This window comes from Accipiter gentilis, chromosome 11 (genome assembly GCF_929443795.1).
Source record: "Accipiter gentilis chromosome 11, bAccGen1.1, whole genome shotgun sequence".
In the NCBI taxonomy this organism is placed as follows: Eukaryota; Metazoa; Chordata; class Aves; order Accipitriformes; family Accipitridae; genus Astur; species Astur gentilis.
Genome location: NC_064890.1, coordinates 15907585 through 15928773, shown reverse-complemented (window position 1 = coordinate 15928773; position 21189 = coordinate 15907585). Strand labels below are relative to the sequence as shown.

Below are 21189 nucleotides of genomic sequence, written 5' to 3'. Positions count from 1 at the left end.
TAGTAAACAGCCCTATTTCTGTACTTTACCGGTAAAATCAATTAAAGAGAAATGTTATACTAGGCTTTTGCCCTTCTATTTAGCAGTTCCTAGTGCAGAATAATAAAAAGCACTGTTGAAATGAACTGAGATATTTTTGAGGTGTCAAAATGCAAATGCTTCTAGTTTCTGTTTCCTTACTTCTGCCTTTTTCTTATTCTATTTTAGGCAGTCCATGATCTAATGGGTAGTGCTGTTCAACCGTTACTGAACTCTGTAGGAGATTCAGTAGAAGCTATTATCATCACTATGCACCAGGAAGATTTTTCTGGGTAACTAGAAAAATTTTTTAAATTTACTGTTGCTTTAGTAAGACATCCTGCATATGCATAATAGATTGGTATTGCCACAATTTCCTTGGAGCAACAGCGTGTGTTTGGTAAGGGGAGGGCAATGCTTTATGGTCAATGAACACAGAAAGCAGAATTACACCTATCTATTGAAACCAATTAATCAGGTAGCATCTGTCTTCTTCCCCTCCTCCCTCCATTTTTTTGCATATCTGTTGAGTAAAATTAATTTTAAATAGAAAAATAAAACCAAGCAGAGGCCATTTTTGTGCTTTAAAAAAAAACCTTTTGCTTTCAGAACATAGTTTTTGCAGGCAGTCTTCAGAACTGTCAATATTCTTGTTTCTTAAAATAAAGCATATAACCTCTGATTCAAAATTACACATAAATTTTTCTGAAGTAGTATTGAATATTAAATGGTTCAAAAAATCTTTTTTATTGAAAGCTCAGATTTAGTGTATTATGCTATTTTCCCATAGCATTTTAATTAAAATTTCCAGTATTCTTTATCTGCAGAGATCTTGAGTCCTATCTATAATTGAGTCTTCCTTCCTGAGCAGTATTTTGGTTGTTATCTCTGTTCTGACATTGCTTATAACATCATCAGATGTCTTGTTTTCTGTCTTGGAAATTCACTGAAAATAGTATATTTTCAGAGGGGTTTTAAATTTTCCTTTTGACTTTTTTTTTTTTAAACAATATTTTACCCTCTCCATCTTTTGTTTGCCACCACTAGCAAAATACCTCTCTAGGTGTATAAACCAATTCCAGCCAAAGGCTGTTTTGTTAGACAGCCAATATGCTCAGGTTCCTGAGTTTCAAAGAACTCTTTTGCCTGACTGTGATTCAAAGAAAGAGAAAGGTGATTGATTTCTGTGTCCTGTAGCTTCTGTGCTGCTTCTGTGATAATTAGGTTGACTTCTTAATCCTGGGTTTGGAGGAATCTAGGAAACTTTCTGTACAGAGAACAGGTTTGGGATAGGCTAAACTGGAAACCCTGTAACATGTGTTTTTATTTTCTGATCCATTAATAGAGTTTCAAATCAATAACTGGGACATTTAAATTTAGGGGCTGGATTTGAGGTTTAGGCTCCAAACTGGTGGAGGCTCTGCAAGTCGGGTAGGAGTGGGGTGATTTCCTTTTTCTTGTTAGGATGGGAATGGCTGATAAAGAGATAATTTTTTACTACAGTTTCAGAGAGCACTACATGCTCTTTATTCTGAGTAGAAATGAGATGCTACAATTCATGCCATGACTTCATGGGGTAGGAAAAAATTAAAAAGAATCCAGTAGTTTTTGGTTGTGTTTTAAAGATGAATTTGGCTGTCCCCATTTCTTTTTTCTTTTCTTTTTTTTTTCAGATCATTATCCAGCTCAGGAAAACCAGATGTCCCTTGTTCTCTGTACATGAAAGAACTACAGGGTTTTATAGCAAGAGTCATGAGCGACTACTTCAGACATTTTGAGTGTTTTGACTTTGTCTTTGATAACACTGAAGCCATGGCTCAAAGAGCAATTGAACTTTTCATTCGCAATGCCAGTCTAATAAGGCCCCTTGGTGAAGGTGGGAAGATGAGGCTTGCAGCGGATTTTGCACAGGTACCCTTAATGCTGATTTCTGCTTTTTACTGTTACTTCACTGTATTCACTGAAAATTATCAATATTTTTGTCCCCATCAAAGTATAAACAGGCAGTTGTAGAGATTGGTTCATTCCAGTTCTAAACATCCTCTCTGATGAGATCCTGTATCCTGAGAAATGCATCCACTATGTAGTTGAAGATCCCTCGTCACCATAAGGCAGATTCAGGGAGGTCTGACAGCTTCCTATCAAGTGACTGTTGCATTTAAATTCAGCTGTGTCTTGACATTTTATCCAGCTTGTCTGATCTCTTCAGTATGTCCATCATTTGCCACCATTCATTCACTTCATTCTTTCTCTCTCTTCTAACAGAATGTGTCGCTTTCTTAATCACTTTATATATCACAGTGCTTACAGTAGTTAATTGCTAACTCAGCTGCCTTCCAGTGTAGGAAACAAGCTAAAGAAATACCAATATCCTGTGGAAGAACTGCCCTTTTGGTAACAGAAGAGAGTTTTCTTGTGGGATTCTGTTCATGACCTGATCAACTTATCTGCCTCTCAGCTTTACCTAGCTCATATACTGGACTAAAACACAAAACAAATCGCCAGATTAATATCCACTACCTGTCTGCTTATCTACTATATTCAAATTTAATTCGTTAATAGTAACACTGTGTGATTAACTTGCCAAAGAATACAGGCTTGCATTAGATTGGTCTGAGGGTTCTGGTTATTATTATCCAAGTGGAAAAGGGAATTGGCACCAGCTGTTTTTATACCAAGTGCTGCTTTTGGCTGGTAGGTAACTGAGGTAGGAGAGGAAGGCAGGGAGGGAGAAATCACTGCCATCTCTGCTTCTGCTTGTGGCTGCTTCGTATTGTTTGCCTGTGAGTTACATGCTCCTGAGTAAAGTTTTTTTATTCATTACTCAAAAGTAGCAAATCAGCATTTAACCGCAGAAGTTAAGGGGAAGTTTTCAATTGCTTTAGGTGAGAAGGTTCTGTTCCCTTCTTTATTTTGAAGACAATGTCATGAAATTGGAGGAAAAAAAAGGATGCTTGACTCTTCCTCTGGAAGGAATATAGAAAATTTTTGTAATTTATACTGCAGTACTAAAGTAAGTCATATAAATTTGGGAAATATCTTCACCTAATTCTACAGTAAAGAGCATCTCATCTAAGCAGCTATTATAATAATACTAAAAATATCACTCATTTATCATTTTTAAACACTTTTTTTTCTCATTCTAACATGGGCTGCCTTATAAGTGAAAAATGAAGGTATGTTTTCATCTGAGTGTAAGGGGATTTGCATGTTCTTCCCCACTGTGCTGAGTGTAACTCCTGAACAGACAACTGTGTGAAGATAAATGTTCTGATTTCTCTTCTTTTGTACTGTAGAAGAAAAAAAGTAGGTTTTGAATTCATTCTTGTCTCTGCCTTCAGCTGTTGCTACATCTGGGGGCTGCCTTGTGTTTTTCTCATTTTCACATTGCACCATGTTTTTGGCTTGTTTAAAAGTGGGCTTAAGACCAGAACTGCCTGGGTCCAACCAGCCCCATACAGCCACCTCAGCGCTCACACTGTGCCTTTGAGCATCTCTTCATAGAGCTCCTTAGGGCATCCCAGGCTGCACAGGGGCTGTAGTGTCTAGAATGGCCTGGACTCTATATCCTGTTGCTCAGAATAACAGAAGAAGGACCAAAACATTTTATATGTGGAGGCTGCTTTATATCTATGTTTTCGGGGTGTGTCTACCCCTCCCGAAAACCTGGTGGGTTTTGGGCATGTGGCCATGACGCCATCTCCTGGTAGCCCCACTGGGGAGCTTGTAGTTGCTCTGACCCAGCCAGGAGGCTTGGGCACTTTCACTGAAATGTGGCTGTAATCCTGAACAGGACTTGTTTCAATTCCATGCTCCCATTCCCATGGCACGTGGCTTTGTCAAGGAAAAGACTTGATTCCTCCAAAGAGAAGGGGAGGTTGCTGCTGCTTTGGGCTGAGGAGAGCAGGGAGCAGGTATTTAGGTGGGCTGCTGGCTTGATGGAAAGGATGAACTTTTCCAAATGGCCATAAATGCTGTGTGCAGGGTTTTTTTCGGTCCCAGAAAGTCACTGCATTGTGGGACTAAAGCTAAACCCCAAGGAAAGGACCTGCCTGGAAAGACACTTTGTGTGTAGGAGGAGGTTTGTTTATAAACTGATTTTACTTGTGCTCTGTCTTGTAGAGTAATTTTGAATTTTCTGTATTCAAAAAGGGTTACATGTTCCTGCTTAAAACTGGCTTTTGAGATCTAAAACCCCTTTTGGTGTTTTGGGGTTACTTGCAAGCAAAAGACCTGGGCAGAACTCTGTCTAGAAACTTTGATTAATTTGAGGTCCTATTATAAATACGCATGCAGTAAATCAAATAATCTCGGGTTGCATCAGATTTTGGGTATCTCATGTGCTTGTGCACATTTCTTTCAAGGCACTCAGAGTTACAGCTCCCTTATACTCAGCAGAATAGCTTTGGCTGAGGGTCAGATTTGAAAATTTTTGCACTGGAAACGGTTTTTACTGGTAAGTTGCCTCCAAACAACAGGTGTCTACATAGAAGGGGGAAGACTGAGGCTTCAAGTTCTCTTCATTCAGAACTGGGTTCAGGGAGGTGCACAATAGCCAATTTTCCTGAGTAAGGCTTAGCTACTTACACAGCTAGGAGTTATTGCTGTAATTCTGCTGAATTCTCTGTCTTCCCCTGTTTCCCGTGTCAGTACTGCATTTTGCTATCTTGTGCATTACAAATATTTCAGTGGTGAGACTAGGTGTGTGCCAGTGTGGCAGCTGTGAACAGAGGTATGACAGGCTTGAAACATGCCTGAATATCATTAATAAGATTTCACGAAGATCAGTGCTTACAGGAACATAGAAACATTTTAAGCCCTAGAAAATGTCTGCACTGCTGCAAGGTTGTTATCACATACTGTGCTGTTCCTTGGGACTCTCACTGTTTAAACTATTTCTAGTCTATAGGCTGAATTCACTTCTTTTCATGCTCTCAGTTTTTATGCAGGCAATTGCACAAGATTACTTTTCAGTTCACTCCTATAAATTCCTGCATCAGCTTGTTTTCATTTGGTTTTGTATTTTTAAGGTGACCATAATTCAGTATTCATGTATGTGATACCAAATTTTACTTTTTAATTCCGTACTAGTCAGACTGAAAAAAATGTTCTCCCAGAGGCAAGCAAGCCAACAAGCTCTGATGGTTTTTCAACATTTATGTTTCTGGGGAGTACCAGTTCTTCTCCTAGGGCCTTTTAACTTGCTTGGTATTCAGAGTTGTTACAGCACTTAACACTTAGGCGCACTTTAGGACTGGTGGCTTGTAGTTCAGGCCTTCCTAAAACCTGATGGAAGTGCTGGACAATGCAGCAAAGAATGAAATACAAGCACAATCAGTTGAGAAATTTATTTAGAATAAATGAGGAATCTACAGTAATATTTGGCATGGAAATTAGTAGTCTGCTACATCAAGTTTGTAGGCTGATGCAGGAAAATAATTGTTTATTAATAGCAACTACAAATCACAACTACATTGAAATAAGTAGTCTAGAAATTGCAAAGACTAAGTAGTATTTATGCTTCATGGCATGAAAGCATGACATGATTTCCCATCTTTTCATAGTACAGGTGTATGTCTGGAGTGACATATAAGGCAGGAGCCACTGTCTGTGCCAAGAACACCATCTCATGTCATGACTGATTATTTTCAGCCTTGTTGAGTGAACTATTTTTATTGGTCCTGTTTGAGTTAATACTATTCTACATATACCTTCATATATTTCTTATCTAGGTGTGATTTATAGTTGGGGTTTTTGGCATTGTTCAGTACTGTGTTCAGACAGTTTTGATGGGGCATAGTTAACACTCCCACCAACTCTTCAAGTCTTTATCAATAAATTACTGCAAAATGTTTTGGTTTTACTGAATTTTCCTAGAAAAATGTTTTTACTGTAGAAGTTGACAATGCTAAATTCTAGTGCAGAAGAAATGTTTCTATCTGCTGGTTACCCTATGGTCAGAATCTAGTTTTCTTGATTCAATATGTGGCATTAGAAAGGCAAGAATATTAGGGATTTAGGTTTTAAAAAATTTAAACAGATTTGCTTGTTTGATCAAACATGGTGATACAAGTGTAAAAATGCTTCTTAGAATTTTTCCTAAAAAATTTCCTTTCTAGTTTCTTATGAAGAAGTGAGAGAAGCAGGTTGCTGTAATCACAGTTGTAGTCACAAGGACAGAAACTACTAAAGCTAAACTGCACTTAATGTTTAATGCTAACTATCTTACTGGAAGAAAGAAATTATTTTCTGATGTGTGTTATTTTGGAGGTATTACCGCTGAAGGATTTACTTAAACATAAACCGTTTTGGAATTGCTGCATGGGGGAGAAATCAAATTCCACGTCCCTTCAAGGCCAGCTTCTTTCGTGTAACAGTGCAGAGCTCTTCTGCTCCCTTGCTTGTTAAAGCATTCTCTCCTGGTGAATGGCTAGAAAAAAGCATTTTGAGTTAACATTTAAAAACTCGGAATTCATCTTGGCGAGGAGGAAATGTAATTGCTAAAAATTTAATGTTAAGATTTTCCAGCTGAAAAACCAGCTGTTTAGTAATGAGAGATCTTGAAAATAGCACAATAGGCACTAAACAATAACTTCACTATGGGGTTTTTCAAAGCACTCTTCAATATATATGCATTATCTGTATCTAGACTACGTATTAACTTCACCCTTGGGTTGCTGAACATAATCCAATTAGAGAAGCCAGCCATGTGATGTATTTTTTACAATATGGCTAGCCAGTGAATAGTTCAACAGATAATTGACCACCTAGCCATGGGCTATGTCAGGGTCATATGAGAAGAAAAGATAATATAGCCTTTTTGGGCTTAGAGAGCAAGAATCATTGAGAAGAAGCATATGTTGGGCAGGAGTCGGCCACTGTGTTCTGTGAAGCATAGCAAAATAACATGAATAAATCATGGAAAAGCAATGGGTTTTGAACAAACTTAGAAAAACCCAGGCAGAGTCATTAGGCCTCCTTCTGATCTAGCTGCCACTTGCTTTTTGGCAGGCACTTGCACTTCCTACTGCTTGTCTTGCATCCTGTGTTAATGATTATATCACATTAGTCAGTCAAGCCTCTGTGGTTGCAAATTACTGCTTGGACACCTGATTTATCACTGACTTAACCTGGATATCTGAATTTTCAAATTTGCAGTTCCAAATTTGGAAAAGAAACAAAAAATACTACTCATCCGTACATATGTGAAGCCTGTAGGATATGACTGTATGAAAGGCCTTGCACACGCAATACAAATACTGGCTTGCAGACAGCCAAAAACATCACGCGACCTGTAAAAGCTCACCAAAGTGCTTTGGAAACTGTAGCTGTGTATCATAGCAAAAGCTGCTACAGTAAAAATACACTGCAGGAATCAAGAGTTGATGCAGCTTCAGGTGACGACAGATAGCAGAACCAAGAAGTGATGTATATGCTCAATCCTCTGCCCAATTCCAGCACCTTAAAAACAGCAGCTGTTCCAGCTGAATGATTCCTCCCTGGCACTCGCTCCCAGGCCAGCCATGCTGGCTGGCACCAATGGTCAGCAGAGACACAAACCCCTGCTCAGTGGGCCTGCAGAAGTGAATGTAGCAGCACAAAGATGCTGTAGCATCTCACTACAGCACTGGGCTCAGACATAGCTAAAATTCAAGTGAAGAAAACAATCTTAGTTATAATACAAAGTATAGTTTTTATTGGAGAGATTGGGTTATAACACATAGCAGACTAGTGTTGTAAATTAAAAAAAAAAAAAAAAAGTTTCTGTCATTTATGTACTTTTTTACCAGATTAGTTTTCACTCATTCCCACTCTTCATGAGTCAATTTGAGATGGTATAGTATGCTGCAAAGCTAAAAACAATTTTTTTCTTTGGCAACTAGTACTTCACGAATCAACCATCTGCTGCCATTAAATCTATCTAGTTCTAGCAATACTAATAATTTCCTACAGTGAATAAAGGTTGAAGATGAAGTAATAGAATTTTCCAAAGTAAATTTTATTCCTTATTCCTAAGACTAAAAACATTGATTTATGGAAACTGCCAATTATGTTCAAGAGAAATAATTTAAATTTGTTTTAATAAGGAATTGGTTAAGCTGTAGAAAGTTTCACTTACGTCTCATGACATCATATTATGTTTCAGGAGTGAAACAGTCATTTAAAACTTATTAAGCAAAATTACATTTTGCTATGCTGGGATTTCTTTCCCCTCATGAGTACAGTTTGATCCATGCATCTCTGTTTGCACAAGTCAGACTGGCAGTTTGTGGCCTGTTACCAAATTCTCTAAAGCACCTAAAAGAATTATCTTCTCCCTGGTTCTTCACAGCTATAAGCCCATGGCTCCCACCAGAGCTGGGTCACCAGCTCCTGCAGGATATCAGTTACTTCCAGCTGCCTCTAGCCAATACTGATGCCTGAAAAGAAGCTCTGGAGAAATCAGAGTCTTGCTCCCATTTGTTTTTCAGGGTCTGTAGGGTTCTTGTATCATGATGCAGCGAAGCCTACTTAATTAGCTCCTCTTTTTGGCTGCTTGTTTTTGATCCTGTGCAGCAGACAAGCCTCTTGGCTCCCATATGTGCTCAGAAGTGTCCCAGGGGATCTGGGGGAACAACATGCTGAACTTGCTCTAAGCTTCGTTGCAGTTTGGTGTTGGAGCACCTCCCTGCAGAAATCCCCTGTCCTGGAGGGGACAACTCAACCTCGCTCCCTTGCACTGGCAAATTCAGCACACAGCACAGCAGCTGACAGCTCCTCCTCGAGCGTGGGGACCTTGGCTTCCCATTTGCATGCCTTTTGCACTGCCTGGTGCATAGCGTGCTTGCTCAGGAACTCCAGAGCTGGGTTGTACGTGCTCTTCGGCCCAAGAAACAGGTACCCCTTGCACCTGCATGTGGGAGAGGTGACCTAGCCCTCAGGCTGTGAGGGTTACAGGGGGACAGGGCAGGGGTCCCACCCAGCTGTAGAGAATGGGCCAGTTTATAGCCTAGAGCAGAAAATTTGGGAGCCAGAAGGGCAGCAGGCAGGAGGGAGCCGGGCTGTTACCCAGGGCTGGAGCATTCATCTGAAAGCAGAAGACAAAGATCGTTATTTCTGCTTCCTGGATTTTTACTCACTTTCTGCTTCTGCACATTACTGCTTAATATAAAATGCAGGCCTGCAGGTGCTCGATGTGGGGCATGTGCTTCAAGGTTCCCAGGCTTGGGGAACAGCTTTGCGCTGTCTGTAGGCTGGCTCTGTGGGGCTTTCCCCAGCGCCTTTCAGAGGAGGTGTAGGCGCCTGGGTTAGGCCCTCTGGCTTTCCCAGCTTTGGTTGACTGAGTGTCATGTAGATCGATACTCCTACATGACCCACCTGACCCATTTTAGATGTCTACCTCAAGGAAAGATGTGTCTCACCCCAGGAGTGGCTGTTTCTCTCCACTGAGTATGACGAGAGCCTGTAGATGTTGAGAAGTAGGTGAGATGACTCCCATCCTGGCATCTGCTTTTTAAGATGGGTGCCTGAAGTATACGGTCTTGTTTTGCATTAATTGCTAATTTAATTTCTTTTGGTTTTAGATGAACTGTGGCATCATAGTTTGCCACATGATCTTTCTTGTTTATGCTGGAACCCCAGCATAGTTATGTGGTCTTAGTGAAGCCAATGGCCCAGTGTGCTGGTCTTGGCTGGGATAGAGTTAATTTTCTTCACAGTAGCTAGTATGGGGCTATGTTTTGGATTTGTGCTGAAAACAGTGTTGATAACACAGGGATGTTTTACTAATTGCTGAGCCCTGCTTACCCAGAGCCAAGGGCTTTTCTGCTCCTCACCCCACCCCACCAGCGAGGAGGCTGGGGGGGCACAAGGAGTTGGGAGGGGACACAGCCGGGACAGCTGACCCCCACTGACCCAAGGGATATGGCAGACCATAGGATGTCGTGCTCAGCGTATAAAGCTGGGGGAAAGAAGAAGGAAGGGGGGGATATTCAGAGTGATGGCATTTGTCTTCCCAGGTGACTGTTACTTAGCATGATGGAGCCCTGCTTTCCCGGAGATGGCTGAACACCTACCTGCCCATGGGAAGCGGGGAATGAATTCCTTGTTTTGCTTTGCATGTGTGCACGGCTTTTGCTTTACTTATTAAACTGTCTTTATCTCAACCCATGAGTTTTTCTCACTTTTATCCTTCTGATTCTCTCCCCCATCCCACTGTGAGGGAGATGAGCAAGCAGCTGGGTGGTGCTTAGTTGCCAGCTGGGGTTAAACAATGATACCCAGCAGCCAGCTCTGTCTAAGGAAATTCTACAGCTGGAAAGAGTAATAGTATTAAAGACTTCACTGTAAATAGTGTCTTATCACAAATGCTTTGAAACTCGTTCAGCAATGTTACTTAAATGGGAAGCTCATTGTATGGTGGTTTTGATCTTGTTACTTATTTTAGCTCTCATCCTTTGAAACTTAGCTTAATTGTGCATTATGTGGAAATCAAAGTCTGAATAGTCTTTCAAGTTGGGGATTTTAAAAAATGTACGTGGAGAATAAAGCTTGCATCCCTCTGTTGACTGACACTTCAGGAATGCAAAAAACAAAGACTTAATCCATATCTGGCTAAAACTCCTTCACCTATGGGGTTTTTTGAATGGTGGTGTTTGCATTAGTGTGCATATTAACTGAAATTTTGCCATGTAATGTTCATGTTCAGTCCGGGATCTGGAAGTGAAATTGTTCTTTCTCACTTCTGTGTCCTCATTGTTAATGAAGAGCCTGTGACAGAGTTTAGTCTCACGTGAATGATGTAAAATCCCAAGCGGAGCCTAGCTCTTGTTCAAAAAGGCAGGTGAACTCCAGTACTTAAAAAACAGAAAGTGTTTAAAAATTGTTTTTAAACATGGCTGCTGTAACTCAGAGACTAAACAGTATGAAAATAAGTATGAAAATAATGTTCTTACTGATGCTGTTTTGCCTGTGATTCCACATGACCCTGTGGCAATAGGTCCCAGCTGCCTTCTGTTTAATCTGTATAGGTTTTGTGCCCCAGAATTTGGGGCCAAGTGTTTTAAGAAGGAATCACTTTAACCTCATCCTTCACCAAAGGAAAGGTGCCCAGCTGAAATGGTTATGAATTTTTACCGCTTTAGGAGTGGTTTGTGGAGACCTGCCTAGATTTGCTTTCTTCCCAGGCTGCGGGCAGATTTTTGGGGTATTGACATAAGTGCTTCGTTAGGAAACTCATCACCAACAAAATAATCCTGATGTGAGAAACAAAGCTTCAATCTCAGAAAGCTCACAAGTTCCTGTCTGTTCTTAACCATAGACTATCACTATCGTTTGTCATGGGATGCTTACTGTGTTGTCAAGAGTAAGGCAAAAGTCTTTATACAATCGTAGAATGGTTTGGGTTGGAAGGGACCTTAAAGATCATCTAGTTCCAACCCCCCTACCATGGGCAGGGACACCTTTCACTAGACCAGGTTGCCCAAAGCCCCATCCAGCCTGGCCTTGAACACTTCCAGGGATGGGGCATCCACAACCTCTCTGGGGAGCCTTGGTTTGGGCAATGCAGTATGAAAGGAAAGGATAGCTTCTTGTCTCAAATTCAGTCACCAGTGAGAAGTCAGTGACTTGGTCTGCAAGTTTGGATTATTGCTTAAAGGCAGGCTACTTCAATACCAAGTTTTGTATTTTGGGACATTCTAATTCAAATTAAAATGGTTTTTTTTTATAGATGGAGTTAGCAGTAGCACCGCTGTGTCGGCGAGTCTCTGACCTAGGAAAATCTTACAGACAGCTGAGGTCATTCAGGTGAGTTGCAGTTGCAGGAACTAGCTTCAGAACTGATTTATTACCTCATGTTAGTTCTGGTTGAACTGAGAGCTTTTTTGGCAACACCCACCTGTGAATTACAAATAGATTAAAGTTCTTTTAAATTTTATGCAGAGTATAACTATGATTTAACAACCTTTGTCATGCAAATGTTGGCCAAATTGTACTTTTTTGTGTTGCTTTCAGTGCAACTTGTGCATGACAGTGAGTTCTATAGTTACCTTAAATGTTTCCACTGAAATATAAAATGTACAGTCCTGTGCTGTTTAATTACAATAGGCAACTTCTGTGGATTTTTACAAACTGAACCTGTGTTGAAAACCTAAGATGTGGACTAGTGGAAAAAAATTAGATGATTCTATGCTAACATAATATTGCTACCATATAGGCATTTTTCTAATGCATAAGATATGCTTTTTCTTCCTTTCACAAGTATATTGTTACATTTTCCAGACCGCTGCTGTTCCAGACCAGTGAGCATATTGCCAGTAGCCCAGCTCTGGGAGAGGTTATTCCATTCAGCATTATTCTTCAGTTCTTATTTACGAGAGCACCACCAGAGTTAAAATCACCCTTCCAGGTAATAAGATCAACCTGTCTTTCCTTTCAAGATGTCCTAAGGAGGAATGAACGTTGTAGTTTGCCCTAGTTATTTTAGTTTAAAAGTATTCAAGCTCATGCTTTATGTGATTTGTTGGCTTTTTTTTTTATTGTGGCAAAGTGTTATGGTCATTGATTTCATATTTTGATTAATTATCAGTAGGAAGATGATAACCTGATTTTAAACAGACTCTCAATTCTTTAATATTCTGTTAGCTCATAGAAGAAATTGCAGGTCTTATCCCCGATGGCAAATTGCCTGGATCCTGCTCCTGTAAGATGCTGGAAATCTAGATTCAAACCCCTGTCAAAATTGGGCAAACAGCTGATGTAGGAGATCACCTCTGAGCTCCCAAATAATGTATTGGGCTATTTCTGTTAATTGTCTCTGATTTCTTAACTCATTTTGCATTACTGCAGTATTGAGAGCCTCATGTGGCCTTCATTTATGTCATCTTTGATTGTGAAATTGGTGTCTGTGTTTCCTTCTTCACATTTATGTGTAATTGGTGTTTTGTTTGTGTTTCTCTGTATCAGAGGGCTGAGTGGTCCATTGCCCGCTACTCCCAGTGGCTTGATGATCATCCATCTGAAAAAGACAGGCTTGCTCTCATACGGTAAAAATCATGCTTCTTTCTTCTCTACGTTTATGATAATGGAGCAGTAACTTGTCTGCATACCAGGACTGGTCTTAAAAAGTAAAAAAATGTGCTATAGGAGATGTATCATAAATACCATTACCCTCTCTCCACTCACAGGATGAGTTGCAAAATGGGAGAATATATGAACTGAACGCTCCCCACTGCCCCCTGTACCCACGCCCACCCCCACCCCCCAGTGCCTTTGGAAGGAGTACACAATCCTCTTGCAAAAGAAGTAAACCATGCACAATGATGGTTCAAATTAATACTGTGTTTTAGCAAAACTGCCTCTCAGGTGTTGGAAAGTCAAGGCTGCAACCATCCTGTCTTCTGTATCAGGAAAGAGAAGCTTTGGAAGCTTAAGCAATGAAAATGTAGGTAGGAATTTAAAAATGGAAGACCCTTGTTACACCCCTGTAATGTCATTCTTCAGGAAATCAGCCTGGGATCTTTAGGAAGGGATAATTGTGTCAGATTTTTAAAATCTTCCTAGGGTAAATGACTTCACAGCTAAATATTTTTTTGCATCTTAAAATGTGAGGAAAAGTTAGGAAGAGCCTTGTTTTTCAAAACAAGCAGATTTTTAAAGTATGTTAGAGTGAACAGATGTGTTGTATGAAGATGACAGAGCCAGCCTGAGGATTCTCAGGATTCAAGGCTCAGATGATCATTTGTCTCCTAACGCCCTAACTCTTCCAGCCATCTTCTCGGTGTCCTATCCTCACCTCAGTGTCATGCACTCCAGTGGCACAGAAAAGGTTGTCAACACATAGCTGCGCTAGGCTCAATCTGGCCTGGGAGCCAACTCTGTCCTTGAACTTCTGCGTGTGGATGTTGCCAGCTTTTGCTGAAATCATAAAAGCTGACTTTTAAGTTCCAGCCAGCAGTGGGTGTCCTTAAGAAAATTGACCACTGTCTGTCCACACTTTTAAAGCAGCTAAAAGGAGTCTGCTATAAATATTTACAGTTCTTGAAGCTGATAGCACCATACAGTCCAGCGTAGTGCTTGGGCCAATTAAGGAAGTACTAGTTGATCACCAGTAGATGTTAGTAGGATTTATTTCCAAAATATTAAAATGCAAACTGTGTCTTTTCATATGTGTATTAAAAGAGTATTTTTTGAAAATCATACATGTTGTTGGTCTAGTTTGGTTGCAAAACTAGGTTTTCTTGAATCTCAAACCATGACACCTTGTATTACAGGCGAATGGATAATAGGTACAGGGCTGATTTATGTGTATGTAACTTAGTTATGAATATTTTGATTGTAATTTCTGTCCTGATAGTACTGGCAAAACTGACAGTGTTGCATTTCAGATATGTTAGGGAAAGCCAAGAATGGAAATCATTTGAGAACTGATGGGATTTTGTTCTCTTCAATTCTTTTACACAAATTTGAAAATGCCATCCTTAAACTACAACACATTTTTGCCTTTGCTTGCAATTAAATTTCATCCAGACTGATTCAGTTAATGGGCTTGCTGGTGGTCATGTTCAGACACTGATAAATTGCTCTGACCGTGGAGGTATTAAGGGACAAGCCTTGGGACAAGGCTTTTAGGCAGAGAGAGTGTCATCCATTAGATCAAGTAGCGTAGCTGGAATACTTAAGCTTTTCGTTTTCAGTCCTTTCATTGAATCCTTTATTCATTTTGCATGAGATACGATTATTAAAATTACTTTGTAATCTCAAGAATGTGCTGCTACAAGGTTATCACTTGGCAAGGTTATCACTTGAGCATTTTACAGTGAGACTGTGGTCCTTTTGCTTTGCACTGTGGAGTGCTTGGACATTGCTTGGACATCTGTCCTCCCAGGGCACAGAGAGGGCAGCTTTGAAGATCTGCCCTTCACAAAGGCCTCTGTTGGCACTCCAATGGCTCTTCCCTGCTCTTGGTACACGAGAGCAAGGCTGTTTGTCACTGCCCACGCTTGACTGCTTCTCCATCCATCCCAAGGCCCACCGCTTGCAGGCACCACTCATGCAGCTTTGCTGAGCCACAATTTATGCTGGATTTGTCGAGCAGACTCTTCCCTCAGGCGGTTTGGTTGGCACCTCATGTAGCACTACATACGGGGGAGCAAAGAGCGGCAGCTGGCTGACCAGCACTTGAATGCAGTGAGTGGAAGGGATGGTTCTCCTTTGCAGACACTGGTAACCTCTGTAGGCATTGCTGCATGCATTCACCTTTTTGCCATCTCCTCTCATGCCTGTTAGTCGTTTCTAAATAGGCCAGTTATCCATACATAAGGCAGGCAAGCAAATGTCAGTCACTAGTGTGACCATGTTTCACTCATACTTTCTTTAATACTCTATTGGAAGATTTTTGAGCCTGCTCTTCATGTGTCTCATATGAACCTAAGTTGAACTACAGGCATCTTGCTCATTTGTCTGGAGTCTTTTATCAGTCACCCTCTTCAAGTTTTTTCCACCTGTAGTTGTTCAGCTGTGCTAATTGAACCTTGGATGTTTTGAGCCTTCAGATCCCTGTGCTGGCCTTCATCATGAAATTATCTTTATGTTTGCTGCAACCTTGCAAATGGTAATTTTCTGCAGCTTTTCTTTGTAATGACTGTGCCATTACTCTAGGGACCTGCTGCCTAGATATTAATTTACTTGTGTTATCAGAATCCTTACAGCTTTATATTAAATCTAATTGCAGTGCTGCTTCTGCTCTGTAGATCTTAAATGCTTCATATGCAACGTGGTGTTAATGTTATGAATTAGTAGCATTCTGAGCATTTTTGTGCACTTCTTTCTGCTTGTGTGCAGCATGAAGGGTGGGATTTACCTGGCCAGAGGTACATTAGCTAGACTCCCTTTATAGTCAACAGAGAGAAACAGGCGCTGCTGGGGCCGATTCATCTCATCCTGAAGTAGGTACCTAAAATAGGTCAGTTGCGTTGTATCCTGAAAGCTCCATTTTCTCTGCTCACTGAAGGGAGCGTGGGCTGGGACACAGGAGCTCTCTCAGGCAGACAGCTGCCCTGCAGGCATTTAAAGTTAGGTGAGATGACCCTGCCGCAGGCGTGCTCCTGGAGCGGGGGTTGTGTTGAAAGGGGTGCTTCTTTAAGCGGCCAGGGCACTTTTTTCTTCTTCTTTTTAAATTAAGTTTGAAAACTCAACCTTTCTTCCATAAAAGGAACCCTGTTAGATGTGGCAGGATTTGAGCCAGCCTGAAGGACAGTTCATCCATTCAAGGGCCAAATTCTTACCTTTACCGTTAGAGTGTGGGTAAAGTCCCCTTACTCAAGCTCAGCATTGCTGGAGCAGAGTTGAAAGCCAGGCCCAGTGAAGGGTTCATTTTTGTAACAAGCTGATGTCCTGAGCCAGTGAGCGGCTCTGACTGCTAACCTGCCAGGGGCCAGGGACAAATGCCAGCTTGGGGATGACTACAAAAGCCCCATCTGTGCATTAGGTTCAGTCTCGCTAGGCGCAGCAGTGTGACAGCTTTGCTGCAAGCAGCAGAGCCGTGATGGGTCACTGCTCTGCTCTGCTGAAACCAAGCAAGCAGCAGCCATGCAGCGAGGCTGGAGGGCTGCCGCGCGCTGGCTGCGACGCCTGCGCCTCCGAGCGCTCCCCAGCCAGCGCCAGGCCATTCATAAAAACCCTCTGTGTCACTTACGCTTGCCTGTCAACGCCCAGTTTCTTTGATCTCTTTATTATGCAGTCTCTAATAAACCAGGGATGTCTGTTACTAATCTGTTGTCCTACAGATGATGCTGTTGGAGATTTTGCTGTTAGGTTTTTCAGTAACTTTTATAGCACTCAATTAAATAGATCTGGTGTCAGATGTGCTCTTACACAGCATATTTTCCATTTTCCTCTTTGCCCTAAAGTTTGTAGAGGAAACAGACTTTTAACAAAGTACTAAAGAAAAGCCTGGCCCTTCTGTCCTCCAGCTGCCCTGCCAATTGATCAGGAGCAGAGCGCACAGGGTGCTACTCCACTACTGAACAGAAAGATGATCCCTGCATCTTCTGAAGCTTACAATTTAAATCAGGCTCCATTTGACCGAGTCACAGCCCAGGAGGGTAGTGCTAGTATTCACAATTCCATACAGAATTAACTAAATAATTAGAGTAATTCTAAACGATACGCATTAAGATGCCTTTAAGAACCACAGCCCAAATCATACACTTTTTTTTTCCTTTTACTGGAGATATAAATTTTCATGGGTTGAAATAACATTTTTAAAAAGAACTATCTGAGTCTTATATAATCAGCTTGTCCTGATTTCCAAGAAAGCTCATGTTTTTGCTCAAGCAAGTGAAGTAATTTAATAAGTGCTTTAAAATCCTTTTCCTTATGTGGGAGGGCATCTTAAACTTAGATTATTTTTTTCCTTACTTCTTATGGCATTTTTAATGAAGCATTAATATATGCAGAACATCCCACCAACCCTCTTTCCATAGCTCTCTTTTACAAACAATATTTGTAATGTATACCATAGCTTGTCTTTTAAAATAGAAACAGATTGCTGAACAGGTTTTATGTCCTTTATTAGACTGAAAGATGCTGAATTTAGGGCATTATTTAGTCTAATCCCTTCAAGAGAATGTTTTATATATTACATAAACAGGGTTTCTTCCATCTTCTTAAACATTGGTAATGTAACTATAAATTACATCTTTTTATATGACAACAGCTGTGATCTCTTCTGTGCTGGAGACTTGATGATACTGCTTTCACCCATGATGCCGTTTATTTTTCCATTACTACTTATGCACTAGTGTTTTTACAGTGTCCTCTACAGGAGCAAGCCTACCTTTTTTTAAGACCAGATTTTAATGGTAAACTAGTGTATCTGAATTGAATTCTGTACTGCCAGCATAGTTTACAAAAGCTCGTTTGAGCTAGGACTGGTAAAGTTTACAAAAACGTTATCATAAAACCTGCATTTTAAGTATTAACAAAGCTACTAAATTAATTTATTTCCCAAAATAAGGTATACTCATGCAGGTATCTCAGCAACTTCAGTGAAGCGTATTGTTACAAGTGGCCCAGCTCAGCCACCCCGAGCTGAAATCTGGCTGTGTGCAGCAGCAACCATCTTCCTCTTCTGCAAGCAGCTTTCTGTCCTGTCAGTATTTCTGTATGTCCTGAAATTGCACCCTTAAGAGTTGGTAACTGCCTCTCCCAGCGCATTCCTCCATCACACTCTGAAGCAACCTTACTGTTATTCTCTGGACTCCTAACATCTTTCTTCCTGGATTCATGATTTCTGCCATTTTACTACCCGGGCCTTTCGTTACCAGGAATGCTGTGGCCAGGAATGCTGTTCGTAATAGAATGGACGGACAGGCTTCCTGGCCTGTCACCATGGTGTCGTTACCAAGGGCAGCAATGCAGAAGAGAGTTTCCTGAGATGATCACAGCTTCACCATGATTATGAGCTATTGCATGGCCACCAGGTAGGGTATGAAGCTCCAGATGACTGCGGCTGCCTCTTGGCTCCCAGCCTTTAGCAGCTGTAGCAGCTTTTCAGAGTGAAGCCCCTCTGGCTGCTTTCTTACACCTGTCCACATGGGAGGCAGACTGCTGCTCTGCCTCGTTGGGTACACGAAGCAGGTAGTTCATTGGGCCAGTTCTGCTCTGGAGGTGCCCATGTCCTCTGTTCGGTGGTAGGTGTTTCTTCGTGACTTGTTCATTCTCTTGGTACTGCAGTTCCCATCAGTTGTTTCCCCAGTCTTGCAGTGAAATCCCCACGAATGGGATATGTGGCATTTGCAAAATAACCTTCACAAGCTGAAGGCTCACACATCAGGGGATTCTGACATAAATGTTAAATTTGGTGAGAAGTCGGTGCTTACCATTAGTGAAACTCACTGTTTGAGAAGGACCAAGCTTTTGTTTTAGCATTTCAGGTAAAGTTACTGATTATGAATTGCATTTCAACATTCAGCTTTAGAGCATTTTAATACTTCTTTTGGAGATGCAAGCATGGGACGTGGGAAAATAATGAATGCATTTAGTCTTGGAATATTGAGAAAGCTTGTATTTTCATTGTTTAATGTCAAGCTATACAAGGTCTGTTTTAGAAAAATGCCCAAGAATTCACCTTATAGTATTGATGGAGTAGTAATTATTGATTGTCTTTTGAGCAGAAAAGAGAGTTAGTTAAGATGCTTCTGGGTTGGTCATATTGATGAAGTTTGACCCTGTCTCTTTGAAACAACGCAAACAAAGCCACAGTAAAAGAGCAAGCACAGCAGAAGAGAGCTGACAAAGATCAACTTCTGTCAGGGGTTGGTCTCTGCTGGGAAGGAGAAGGGTCTGGGCAGTTCTGAGGCCACCAGACAATTCGCCAAGTTCGTTTTAGCTGCTTTTTGAGTTGTGAGAGGACAGTGGCTGCCATTGATGGAGTTGGTTTTGCAGTTAAATTTGATTCTTTTGAGGCAGGAGAGAAAGAAAAAAGATAAAAGCTGCTGGAAGGTGTGACAGCAAGACTCTTAATACCGGGGTTTGGCACTTAGCATAGCCTAAATCTCATTCCCTTGTTTGATCTGATGGGGAATAACAGTCTGGCTAAGGATTATCAAGGGCTGACATTGAGTGGATTTGGGGGCTGCTTTTAGGGTATAGCTTCTCCCTTTCATCTGAAGGGATCTGGTTATCTCTGTCATCTTTTTCAAAGCAAGGAGCTGAAGTCAGAAAGGGATGGCAGTGTTACCATCTGGATAATGATGCCAACCCACAACTTCACCAAGAGGTGTCAGAGCTTTCTAAGTTAAGCAGGTCAATATGTTTTTTTTTCTATTTTCAGCATTTGATGACTTCTAAAAACTATTTGGACCCAACAAACTTTGGGGAGCGTATAGAAGAAAAGATAGGGACACTGGTGAGTGGAGAGATTTAGCAAGATGAATGACAGTTACAGTATGAAACCTGTCACAGGAGTTTCTCAACTGTCTTTTTAATACAAGGGACTACTTTTTGTAGAAGGTAACTAACATCTAACACGTTGAACAATTACTGCTGACCTGAGTGGAAATGAGAGACATATCAGACTCTTCTGAAGCATCTCCCCTCATCTTGATGGGATCCTTGAGCCTTCCCTGCCTGCATCTCCCACCTACTGCTCAGTCTGCTCATCACATGCTCTGCCCCTCATTGCCACAAGAGGCCAGTTTATCAAAAAAAGCACACTTAACGTGCTGTCCCTTTCCCCCAGTTGTCTTCTCTAAATCTTGGGATTTAAAACTTACCTGCAGATGTGCCTGATCTCTCTGCAGTCCGTCATGCTGATGGCCTTTGCTGGGAGTGAGGTGAGCTGCACCCGAAGCAAGCAGGTTTTTAGTTATTGCCTCTTTCCCTATAGACCCTGTGCTGCTCCCCAGAGACCACTGGGAAGAGCAGGCTGAAGGTTTTCAGGGAGCTGACCAGGTGCAAAGTCAGCTTCATTTTGACTAGATAAAATATTCTTTCCCTGCCTTTCTGGCTGTAGCAGGGGATAACTTTTCTCTTGCTGTTTATTGATGTGCAAAAAATGCGAAGTGACTCTTCAGAGTGCATTGGTACCTGGTGTGGGCCTCTCAGGAGTAACTCACTAGTAAGTTATCAAAATTGAAGACTTCTCCAGTGCATCCAGGCCAACACGAGGAACTGTTTCTGTGCTCAGTCCCTTTATTCTTCTGAAGTCTCTCAACTCTCCAGTAATCCAGACCATCCTCCTTTTGCATCACCTGAGCAAACAGAGTCTGAAGTCCCACTGCACTGCCTGGGGATGTCAGGAGCTGTGGTGGATGGTGGGCATCACCTCGTGCCCATGCGGTTTCATTCCCATCCTGTGCTCACAAGAAAAACTGCCTCGGGTTCCTTGGTTGCACAGTTGCACTCTTTGCTCTCTCCCTGTCAAACTCCATTAGTGACAGGCCAGGGGCTCTGACCGCACATGTGTGTGTATCCATGGACACCCAGTTCCTCCTGTTGCACTCTGGCAGTGAGGCTTACACATCAGCACCTGGCTTTGATGGGGATGAGAAGTGCTGGCAGGAGCAGGCGCAGACCCAGGACCAGCTTGCAGGGTCGGGCTGTCATGGTTGTCACTGGCTTCTCAGAACCCAAAGCTCAGGCTTGTCTCTCCAGCAAACTGAGTACAGGCTGTTGGCTTCAGGAGCA

General features: G+C 41.5%; 1 protein-coding gene across 4 annotated transcripts in view; it reads left to right on the top strand.

The window, feature by feature from the left end:
- The window catches only part of COG5 (component of oligomeric golgi complex 5), a 193519-nt gene that overhangs the window by 168849 nt on the left and 3481 nt on the right, over positions 1-21189 (top strand). For all 4 annotated transcript variants that reach the window (XM_049814169.1, XM_049814170.1, XM_049814172.1 and 1 more), the window contains 5 exons: positions 208-311; positions 1692-1929; positions 11729-11805; positions 12280-12406; positions 12964-13043. In XM_049814169.1, coding sequence (XP_049670126.1) covers positions 208-311; positions 1692-1929; positions 11729-11805; positions 12280-12406; positions 12964-13043 — 626 coding nt within the window. The remainder of the gene's footprint in view (positions 1-207; positions 312-1691; positions 1930-11728; positions 11806-12279; positions 12407-12963; positions 13044-21189) is intronic.